General features: G+C 37.0%; 1 protein-coding gene across 1 annotated transcript in view; it reads left to right on the top strand.

Annotated features, from left to right (window-relative positions):
• Window positions 1-12,410, top strand: part of rasa3 (RAS p21 protein activator 3) — a 43,581-nt gene that overhangs the window by 9,920 nt on the left and 21,251 nt on the right. The window contains exons 2-4 of the mRNA XM_079238487.1: window positions 6,193-6,310; window positions 8,048-8,151; window positions 11,272-11,366. Coding sequence (XP_079094613.1) covers window positions 6,193-6,310; window positions 8,048-8,151; window positions 11,272-11,366 — 317 coding nt within the window. The remainder of the gene's footprint in view (window positions 1-6,192; window positions 6,311-8,047; window positions 8,152-11,271; window positions 11,367-12,410) is intronic.

Below are 12,410 nucleotides of genomic sequence, written 5' to 3' on the forward strand. Positions count from 1 at the left end.
TTTTTTTTTTTGCTCTAATACCAGTACAAGATATTCTTCAAGGGCAGGTTCAGTGAAGCTTGATGACAAAAAAAAGAGAAAAGCTTTTTTTGTTTATTTTTTGTTTTTTTTTTGTTTATATTTCCGCTTGCATACAATCCCGAGGACACAAAACAACTTGGGAGAAGGTAAAGAAGGGAGGGATGATAAAATGAAAGCATTTTGAAAAACAGGAAAGTGAAATTAAGGCAAAGCTTGTTTTGAAATAGAAAATGAAAGCAGCAACACAAGCGATTTCCTACACAGATCAGGACCAAAAATGAGGCTTCAGACAAAAAATAAGAATGAATGAATGAAAGCATGATAAGACAAAGGATTACAGGCTGGTTTATAATGATTTCTTTAATCTAAAATGTTGAGTGGGAGGTTTAGGACAGGCTTATCTCTTTTTTTCTTCTTCACACATAAATGCTCAGATATATAAAACTTAAACTTAGCCCTTCCACCCTTCAGCTGAAAATCCCTCTTGTAAAAATGACTGCTTTTCAGTTCATACATAAATATAAGCTATCCCATCTCTGCTATCTCCCATGACAGGAATTTGCTGGATGTCACACAGTTAGCCACATGGAGTGACTGGAAAAGCACTCGGAGAGGGCTGACCTCCACCAAGCGACTCATTTCCACTCATATTGTGATTTACATGTTTATATATTTGTTCTCTTGCAGTGATGAGAATTCCAAAGATCCTCTAACTTTTCTTTTTCTTTTTCATAGTATCTAGAATTTTTCCTGGGATGCAGATCTATATTTGATATCTTGTTTAACCTGTTGGGAAATTCCTCTTTATTTTTTGGCCAAGCACCATGACCATTGATTGTGGAGTTATGTGGAGTCACCAGATGGTGATCCAGGAAAGAGGTTAGAACAAGACTTATTCTTAGAAAAATATCTGAAAACTGCATCCAGTAGTTTTTGCTTACAGTTGCTAACTAACAAACAGATAAACGCCTTCAAAAACATATTTCCCTGGTTGAAGTAACTATGTACAGTGTTTTTAATACACCTTAGGTGTATAATTTCTTTTCCATTTTAGATGGATGTCCAATGAACAATGTGATTGGAAAGAGTTTACTATCAACTCTTTAGCCTCACAATCACACAGAGAACTATAAATCCCATAGTGTACAACTTCTGAACATGCTGACATGAAGTAGGGATTTTCCAAGGCCATAAATAATGTGAAAATAAATTCATTTAAAGTCCTGTCTCTACCTCAGGAACACAATCTTGCTAAACCTTGACACTAAACACCTAATAGCAAGTAAAAACTAAATATATTATTTAAGTATAACCTAGATAAATGTTGACCTAAAAATGAGCATTTTACCACATTTCACATATCCAGTTTGTTGCTATTTATACAAACAATCTTACAACAAACTGTTTCCACTTTGGAAACACAAATTCAATACCACTTCATCATTAGCAACTTAGCACACTCGTGTGCTATTGTGTTCCTTTAGATGATCTTTCATGCTAGTTTGCTGCACAGTCTAGAGGGGGGATTTTGAAACTAGTCCTAAATTTGTGTTACTTTGTTAACAGTACATTGCTTGCAGGTGTAAGCCTCCACAGTTTGTGTGTGAGACCTACATGTGTAAAGTAAATTACTTTAAATTGTTTCCCACCACATAATTTTGGGCTTCCTCTTTGCTTAACTAATATATGAAGTGTAAATGTTTTCGGTTTCTGTGTAGTTTGACAGCTAATGTAGACCCTTTATTGAGAGGAAGATAATTAAAAACCATTCAAAGGAGAAAGGATGGAGGATGTAGCAACTGTGATGTTGGTTTGAGTAAAGTTATGAGTTGAGTTTGGCATTTTAACTTACTAACTGGCTCTTTTGAAATCAAATGAATGAGCGATATGTGAAACTGATCACATGGCTACCATCTTGTCAATTATACTGAATCTTTTTGTCTCGTATACAGGCATACTTAGTCAGGGTGACAAACATACATACTCAGCTAATGTTGACAAGTACTTAGCTGTCAGCTCCAGGTCCAGACTAGTAATAAGATTTTTAAAGGTAGGCCATCCATGACCTCAATGTGCTGAGTAAAAAAAAAAGGGAATTTAAAAAAGTAATACTATACAGCACTTCTGCCTTTAAATTAGTTGTAATCTAATGATGTTTTCATGTTTTCGGTTAACAACCAGCTAACGTATTTTCCTAGTGACTCCATTTTGGACAGCTACATACTGTATGTGCTTGGATAATGTGATATTTGTCTTCACATCTGTCATGTTGCTACTTTAAAACCCAATGAAGATTATATTTCAGCATAACTGCATATTAGTTCACTGTAAAACATTGTTCACTTAATGAAAACCTAAGTCTCTGCCAGTTGAATTTCTTTCTGGATTGGCATGAGGTGAAACATCTGATAGTTTTGAGGAAGTCAAGCAGGTAATATATACACTACTTGGATAGAAACCTACATTAAATCTCTTAAATAATCTATTGAATGTGACATATGCGGATGCCGCGTAGTATGAACATTATACAAACTGTGATCGTATCCTTTTTTGTACTTGTTTTTTTTTCTCTCCAGTAGTCATAGTTTTCATTCTATGGTGTTAGTTGAGTCATTAAAAACACAGACAGCTGAAAAAGCTGTGGTAATCCCATGTTGTTCTGGATGACCTCGATGGTGCAATCCACTTAAGTCACCTTGCAGGTCAAGAATACGCATGGGTTGAAAAGCAGAGGTTAGGGGGATTTTGGGTCTGCAGTGTTAATAAGGGGGATAAAAGGACAGAGATGAAATAAAAATAAGAGAATATATGAGAGAGAAAAAGGCAAAGAAAAGGTGGAGAGAGGTCTAAGAACAGAGGCAACTGTGGGGATAAAGACAGATAAGAGAGTGACGTCACCTAACACGCAAGAGCTGCAATCTGCAAGTAGAAACAGAGGAGTGTGTGTCATGTTGTGCAGCTCAGGTGTCTTTTGCATTCGTGAACGAGTGTTGTTGTTGTGAGCTGTTGTGTAATGATTCACTCAGGGCATGAATGAACTTCCAAAGAAGCAGTCACAACACGGTTGAATTGCAAACCCCACAGAGAGCAGTTCATCACCTCTGTTTGTCTCAGCGGGGTTTTACATGTGTCTGCTGTGCAGCATCGTGGAGATGTTAGATGGTTTCTTGTTCACAGTGGGTTGCTTGTCATTCTGATTGCAGACATTGTGGTTAAAGGTACAAAAATGTTGTAATCTGGACTGGTGGTTATATCGTTATCAAGGTAGTCACTATGACTGATGTAATCTAATTATACCAAAACACCAAAATCAGGAAGTATAGTACAATGATATTTTGTTGAAGGATTTAGTCAGAAAAGACCAAATATGTGAATAAGTCACATTTTTTATCCAGACAGTTCAAATACATGCTGTGACTAATATGATTACTCACTTCTTTTTGGCTATGATACGTTTCCCCTCCCCCATCTACAACAATGAACTGGTTCTGTGATAATATACTTTGCTTATTTTTTATGTAGTCAACCAATAAAATTAGCTTCCAAAATGTATAGGAAAGATTTTGCTATGTGAAGTTTTCCAAACATATAAGTTTTAATGTATCATCATTCCACAGTCTGTTAAATCCCCCTGAATGTCCTTCAGGTTTATATCTGCTTTTTTAAAGGCTGCTGATGGTTGTGAATTGGGTTGAGAGACTGTATTTATAAAGGGTGATTATGAACAAACTGCTGCCTTCACAAGCTGACAAAGGCCTTAGACTGAAGTAAAAGTAATCTCAAAGCTGAAATGCCATGGGAGGTGTGAACTTTTGCCCGCTTCCTCACTCTTTTTCACTCTGACATTGTACTAAACTAAAATAACAGCTTTCACCGTGAGGAAGTTGCTCATTTAAAGTCAGAAATAACAGAGCGAGACATAGCAGCATCAGATTCCCATGCACACAATGGGACATTATTGGAGCTAACCCTGACAATACTCGTTAACACGTGTAACTTTAAACCGCAGAGTCCTGTTGAGCCTTGGGGTGAGGACAAACAGAATGAGAAACAGATTACTGTCTAACATAGATCGAAAGCTTCAGAAAACAGACTATATTGGTCCTGCAGGACTGGAGAACCACCTTTGTGGTTTTGCTCATGTGTGTGGACATGTGTATGTGTGACTGCGTGGGTGGCTAGGCCACATTTTTGCGAAAGGGTGTGCTATCTGTCACACATATTTGATGAACAGATTGAGCCTCAGCAAGATTCAGGAAATGTCCCACGCAGATCCTTCCATTCACAGATCTGACAACACAGACACGACATAGCACCAAAACAGCTGTTACGTGTCATGTAGTTAAATGTGCATTTGTCCCAGAGACCACAGCTCAGTGCTTGTATGTCCAGAGTGAAAGAAGTGACCTCAGCAGAATTACGCTTATTATTTCTGTTGTCACATTTGGTGGTGGGTTGATGATAAGAGAACCTACAGACTCCCACACACATCCCCAGATATACAAATGCATGCACTCCTGGCCCTGATATTAAGCTATTTTATGTTTTACTTAACCAGTTGCTAGAAATATTTTTTGCTTAAGTGAGGAAAAATGAGGAATAATTAAATAAAGTGACAAGTACATTTGTACATCTAACTGTAGTTAGGATCATAAACATGAATATTTGACTATTTATAAAGCCTACATCTTGCCATGACAATAAAAACAACAGTTTTGTGCAAAGCAATATCTTTTCCCCTTCTTACTAGTAACTTATAAACTTGTTGTAACTGGTGACTAAAACTATAAGGCTCTATCAGGCATTGTTGTTTATTTCTACTTACGTTCACCTTATGACAAGTGCAGTGACTTTGTACAACAAAACTCTTGGTTTGATCAGTATGGTCCATATGGTTATAATGTCCGGTGAAAAGTCATTTTGCCTCTTGTTAGAAAGCAGGTTGGTTAAACAAAAAAGTGTTTATCAGTGCTGTTAATGTTGAGCTATTAAAAAAAAAACAATTGCAGTAACCTTATGTTAATAGTACTGCAAATGTAACTGAAACTGAATATTGGAAAAATAAGTAATAAAAAAGTGATAATAAACTTGTACAACTTAGATGAGTGAGTTGCTCATTTTATATGGGTGTATGTTTAGTTAGTTATCACTCTTTTTTTTTAATAATGGCACTGTTGCAAAGGATAGTTTGGTATCCGTCAAGTGATCAGTCTCTTTTCTGAGCTCTCAGTAAAACCAGTAAAAGTCAGTCCGATGTTGAATCTTGTCTATTCTCTTGTTTATTTGCTGAATCTGCCATGGTATGCCCTCAAAACAGCCAGTGCATTGATATCCTGTTGTATTTATATGGCACAGTCCTGCAAAGCAAAGTGCGCTGGTTGTGTGATGCCCCAGACTGAAAAATGAGGTTTTAAGTGCAGCTTCTCAGCCACAAGACATTGCAGGGCAACAACAGCTCCAGGAATACACATAATGAATGTGAATGGTCCATCAAACATGTCAGATGCACAAGGCTCAGGGGTTGGAAACTAATCTGGTGTGGCTTTAGGCTTTCTATGCGGTCATAATGTAAAGTTCAATCAAATTATATAATGTGCTCCAAAGTAATATGGGCTTTAAAATGTATTTAAATTTACATATCGGCTTTCTTTGAAAACACTTGTTAAATAATAGACAGCATGGTGTCATTCATCTAGTTATAACTGACCCAGTTCTGCAAGAATTTCAGTATTGTTTCAATTTATTGTCATGTTGTGTTGCTTTTTGTTTAATTTGTGATCACTGTTTGGTTTTATGGGCTTTTTCATACTCAAACTTATGTGATTAGATGAACATTTTAAATCTAAATTCAAAATGACAGACCCTGAAACAATCTGTGATTGGTAGACAAACTGGTTTAAATTTCACAATTGTTGATATGGAAAAAAGAACAAATGTACTTTTTTCTTTCACTCAAGTCCCCGCTTACCCCACCCCCCATTCCAAAGACTTAAAGGTGAAACAAATCAAACATGAACCTTTTTTTAAATCTAATTTAATTTGTTTACTTTGTGTGCTGTCACTGGTCTTTAAAAAGATATAATGCCTGAATCAATACTGATTTTTTTGCTTTCTAAATGACAGCTGTTAAATCTCTTTCCTGCTTTTCTCTCCTCTGTTTATTCTGTGAAGGGGAAGCAAAAAACATCCCTCCATACCCGGGGCCAAACAGGATGAGGGACTGTTACTGCACTGTCAACCTGGACCAAGAGGAGGTCTTCAGGACCAAGATTGTGGAGAAGTCACTTTGGTGCGTTTAAGGCCCCGACCTTCTTTTCCATATAAAATCAAACATTTCCTTAGTGACATAGTAGCAATCAGAAGCACCATGAGTTTGTTAAAAAAAAATGTCGGATGATGTTTGTATCAAAGAAGAAACGACACAGGGAAGCTGCTCAGAACAGTAGACTGTTGAGGCTGACTGCTGTTAACATGGTGGTGAAAGCAGCCTGCGTGTCGTCTCCCGCGATGAGGACTGTGCATAACTATGTAGTGGAATACGGGCAGCAGACGAGAAAGACAGACTGAGTAAACGAGGAAAGGCTTCGCTGAGAGAGAGAGTGCACTAAACTCAACTCTGTAGGAAAGTATTTCTAACTGCCACAAAACTTTGTATTCTGTTGCTTTGTGGTATATTACAATTGAATCTGGTATAAACAGTGAACGCACCTCATATATCAAGTCAAGCAAAACTCCATGAAACGTATATGAGTCAGATGCTCAGCAGATCCTGTACGGTTTTCCCAAATTTGATTAAAGATAATGAATGGCTGAGTTTGCACGCTTGAAATTAATTTATATGTCTAATCCATCCATCCATCCATCCATCCATCCTCCCATCTGTCTGTTTTTGTTTCCGCTGAGTAACAGAAGTTAGTAATTATTAGCAGCAGCCCTGAGGGCTCAGCTCACGAGATACTCATTGCTGTGATTTCTGTGATTGTCCTTTAGGTAAAGTCTACTGTGGAAGTAGATCTGCTCTCCAAGAGGTCACAAACAGACTTTTTGTTGATTGCAAACAAACTGAGGAGTCACATTTCATATTATTCATGGAAAAATTAATAATCTGAATCGCAGAATACCTGCAGGCTTTATTTTCCACCTGTGAAGCCACAAATTGAGCAAATCAGTCATCCTAAAATGAGAAAGTAGAAAAGATTTCCAGTTGAGATGTTTGAAAGGAGGTGAAAGTGCACTCACAGGCTAACTGAAACCTGAAGACACACCTTGTCAGACAACACGGAAAAATTCTTACAGAGACAGGAACAGTTTACAGATTAACTTGTTGAACCCAAAAATCAGTTTGTAAAATTAGATCAGCTGAAAGGTAATGTGACAATACATCTTTTTAACAATGAACTGATTTAAAGAAGCCTCTCATACAATGGCCAGATCCTGCCATGTCTGTTAGTTTTGTTACTTTTGCCCTGTGAATTTAGCAGAGGATGAGTTATAAGCTCAAAAGCATGTTTCATAACAGATTTCTAAAGCCTCAACGGCAGATTGATATTTCACCTAAACATGGAAATATTTAGATAATTTTTAATCTCAACTTCTATGTCTTTTATTAAAATTTACTTAAAATAACATCTCTGAGGGACGGTACTGGTAGTCAAACAAATGATAACCAGCTGCTGGCTGGAGATTTCATATTTAGTCACATTCTGCGATGAGACATTGCTGACTCAGAATGTAGCCAATCAGAGCTTGTGAGAATGTAACCGTCTTGTGACAGCCAATCAAAACACAGCAAAAATGAGGGATTTAAAAGTTTTTACATAACTTATATTTCGATAAAATTCACAGCATCTTTTTCCTTTTTACAAACCTAACTGTGACAGTATGGGTTTTGGGATCTGCTTATTGTAACTTGTAACAGACAAATGACATACCCATTTCTTTTTCACAATATGCCTATTTTGTTTAATCTAGCTCCATCAGACAGCTGTCTAATCCCAGTTTGCCTCGTGCCTCCTCTCTTCTGCAGTCCTTTCTACGGGGAGGACTTCTACTGCGAGATCCCACGTAGCTTCAGACATCTGTCCTTCTACATCTTTGACAGGGATGTCTTCAGGAGGGACTCTAGCATCGGTGAGTTGACGATTCTGTTAAAAAGTAACCTTTTCAAAAGTGGAAAGTGAATTGTGGGCAGTGAAAAGTGAGTCTCAGCAGTGTTTTCGCAGCAGCTACAGTGACACATCAGCTGGCTTTTTACTGCAGGAAACAACAAACCATTAAACACATGCTAAGCCAAGAGCTGAACAACTCAAACCCAAATGAAAAGTAGCATAATGTATAAAGAGAACAGTTAATTAATATCTTACAATTTTAGACATTTGAAGATTGTGCACATTTCAGAGATAGTAATTGTATTATTTTATTCCGATCTAAACTCAGATCTGAATCATCACCATAATCACTCACAGACCTTTACATTCTCACAAGCTCTGATTGGCTACATTCTGAGTCAGCAATGTCTCATCGCAGAATGTGACTAAATATGAAATCTCCAGCCAGCAGCTGGTTATCATTTGTTTGACTACCAGTACCGTCCCTCAGATCCTTTGCTATTCTGGATCTAACTGATATCAGGGCGGCAGTCAGACCATCACTAACTCTTGTTTTAGTTTTTACTTTTCATATATTTTTCATAAGTGCTGCCTTTGAAACGTTGCTTGTCCTTGACTAAGTGGTGCAAATGTCTGAAAGCATCTTGAAAATAATGCAAAACCAGTACCTCTCTGTGCGTACTTGTTTCCATAAATAAATTTGGCATAAAACTGGCCGAGCAAGCTGGTTGCAAAGACAGCTGGTAGATTTCCTGTTTTTGTTTTACACTGACATGCAGTTGTTTGGTCAAAATTTCTCTTAATTGCAGAGCTGAAGATGAAAAGATTTCCAGAGGGCATTAAGTTAAAGATGATGTGAAACTTTTAAAGCAAGTTTAATGACCACAGTCTTACACAGTTTCAGTGGGGGAAACATGGAAAAGAGCACCATGCAACAGTTGGTTAGTACAAGAGATTTGAGCCCTCAGTGAACTTTTCCCATTGGCATTAGCGTGTTAGGGGTTGTTGCTTGTTCTCAGTTGTCTGTAAGAAAATCCATGTGATGTAAATTTAGAACTTTTATAAAGACACTGATTCATCAAACATGCAACAGTCAGCAGCCTTGGGTTCAACATTATACGAATGAATAACGACGGAAATATAAGAAGATAGAAAAAGTGATTTCAGGTGACTTCTTCCTCAGTTAGTAATTTCTTGTAATTAAGGAATGTCAGTAAACAGGAACTGTGGTGATCAAGCTGAGATTAGGAAAAACAAGAAATCATTCTGAGAAAGATGTCTGCAGCATTGATAGAGACAAATTAAAATCCCTTTAAATCTGGAGGTTTGGAGCGCTGCCGTATTTTTCAGGACCACTTGCACAAATATGACTTCTGTTCATAATCAAAGAAAATCTTAACAAGCCTGATGTATTTAGGAAAACATATCCTGTGGACTGATGAGGCTGAAGCAGAGTTACAACATTGCCATGAAAATATTCATGTTTGGAGAAAAAAACGGGAGGAAAATTTTATAAAAAGAGCTTCTCTCCGGGTTTTAAATATTTTAGTGGAGCAATCATACGTTGGATTTGTATTTCAGTCAGTGGCACTGGGAACATTTTCTTTCAGAGGGTATATTGGGATTAAATAAGAATGTCAAGGTATTGACTTCTACAGCAAACAACTCAAACTTCAAAATGGACACCTTAAAGAGTACAAGGTGAGAAGTTTGCTGTGAAACTCTGTGAACAAGTTTATTTTACACTTGAGGACAAAAATTATAGTATTGGACCAAAACTGGGCTTTAAAAATGATTATATTTATGTTGCTCCACCTGAAAACATACAAAATGAGATGAAATCAGCTAATGCAGGCATATCTTGTTGGGGATCACTATTGCATGTGTTCATCCAAATAGACTTAAATACATGTAGGTGCATGTCCTCTAAGCTTCAGCATTTCTGTAGAAACAGTAAAGATTATGTCTATGCCGCTTTAAAACAGATCTCATCCAGATTTGTTTTCAAATTATTTGTTACACACCAGATATATTGATTTTATTACTGCAGCATAATCTGACAAAATCACCACTCATTTAACGTATGATGATCGTCTCTCATGATGTGTTGAAGGTTTCTGAATGATCCACAGTATTGCAACCTCAGGCAGACTCAAGTCAATAACTTAATCACCTTTCCATGCATGAATGTTGGCACAAGGATGATTAAATGTTTTACGTTTTAAAAATGAAGATGCTTTTTTCTGACTTACCCGTTCCCACAGACAGAAATTTTGACCAGGAGCTTTTGTACGCTTCAGTGAAAACTTTCAGATTTCCTTTTCCATTCTGTTTTATCCAAATCTCTGACTATGAACCAGAGGAGCAGCCCGTTTATGTTGTGTTTTTTGCTGTTGTGTTTTTTGATGTTTACTTTTCCACCCCCAACCTCATCTTGGCTGGATTATTACACGTTTGTGCTTCAAGATAGCAAAGTTTTTTGCATGGTTTCAATCTTCCAAAGCCTTTAATTTCATCATATTATTATTAGATTAGGTTTTTTCCCAACTTTTGCATTTTTTTTTTTCCTTGAATCATCTCCTTTTTAAAACAAATTTCCAAGGTAATTGTTATGTTGCAACTCAGGAATGACATGGGTCTTGCAGTATTTAGTCCTGCTTATTTTTGTTGTTTTTAACTAGATGGGTTAAAGGGCATTAATGTTTCCAGTAGATATAAAAGTGAAAATGTATGTCTGTTTGTGTGGGTGGATGTTTCTCTCTGTGTTATTGGGTGTGTCAGTGTGAATATTGGTGGGTTTGCTCACTGAACACAGCCTAAAAAACATGCATCACTGCGGCTCTTGTTTATTTGTATTAAATATGAATGATTGAAGGTGGTACAAGCAAAAAATAAAAATCCACTTCTACAGGTCATCTCCAGGCCACCAAAATGCACGCATTTTTTCTGCTCCAGGTGCCTCTATGAGTTAAAAAAAAGAGATGGATAGTGTGTGGATTTATAGTACATGTGCAGACGTGTGTGTGTCTGTGTGTGTGTGGGTGTTTTGCTATAGATCACATCAGGACATGAAGGCTTTTTAGGAAGCACAGAGTGAGTTGTGTTTTTGAGCTCATTTGTCTTTGTGTTAATGTGTGCATAGGCAAGGTCGCGGTGAAGAAGGAGGACCTGCAAAAATATCATGGGAAAGACACCTGGTTCCAGCTGCAACCTGTCAGCGCTGACTCAGAAGTGCAGGTCAGTACAGACAGAACACACAATCACACTCTTGTTTTTATTCAAGAAAACAGTCTGACTTAATCTTGTCTTCTTCTGATCTTGTAGAAATCTCTTGCTGTGTTTTAAACAAGGCTGGAGATGTTAAATACTTAATATTGCACTTTAAAAGTGATTGAAACTGATTTGTAGTCAACTTCTGTTGCTGCTTCTGTTGTAGACTTTGTGGGCAGGCTTGTTTCTGAGGGATTATAAGAGGAAATGACACGAATGCTGCTGTACTGATGCACTTAGTCTTGCAGGGATGTGCATAAATCTACATTTAATTGAATTAGTACATTAGACATCAGGTTGTTTTCTACTTTTATGTAAAACATGCCATTTTTTAAAATAAATATGTCCTGCCATTTTGCATAATCAAATTAATAAGAAGCCTCCTTTGCAGCATTTGTTCTGCCTCTAAGTATCTTGGTGTTGCGCCTGATCAACATTTGAATTTTGGATCTTATATTACCAGCCTTACTCGGTACAGATTGAGTACTTAATTTTTGGAGAACCAGAATGAAGCAATATTCAGAACCAGTTAACAAAAACATATCATCATCCCAGTGTGTGCCTCTCTTCATTGGCTTCCATAAGAATTCAAATTTTATCAAAAACTTTATTGAGGTCCTGTATGCCTTGGCTCCATTATAGATTATATATTTTTTTCAACCCTCTTTCAGTGGTTTGCCTGTTTGACCTTCTGATTGAGTCTTCTCATCTGTTCCCCTTATATATTTTAACCCCAGAGGTCACCAGTCCTTTGAGGTCTTTTCTCCTAAATTTTATCCTCTCACTTTTTATCTGCTCTGTTGAATCTGCAGTTTGTCTCAAACAACTGCTAACATCTCTCTCCTACTTGCCTTTTCAAGAATATTTTTTTTTTTACCTATTTCCATACATTGGTCTAAACTCTGATGTGATTTTACATACATGTTTGTTTACTTTCTGTGTGTGTTAAATTGAGTGCATGCATGTACTGTAGAATATTTGTCATTATGTAAATTTGATCTAGTTTTAAAA

This window comes from Telmatherina bonti, assembly GCF_933228915.1.
Source record: "Telmatherina bonti genome assembly, chromosome: 1".
NCBI classification, from domain to species: domain Eukaryota; kingdom Metazoa; phylum Chordata; class Actinopteri; order Atheriniformes; family Telmatherinidae; genus Telmatherina; species Telmatherina bonti.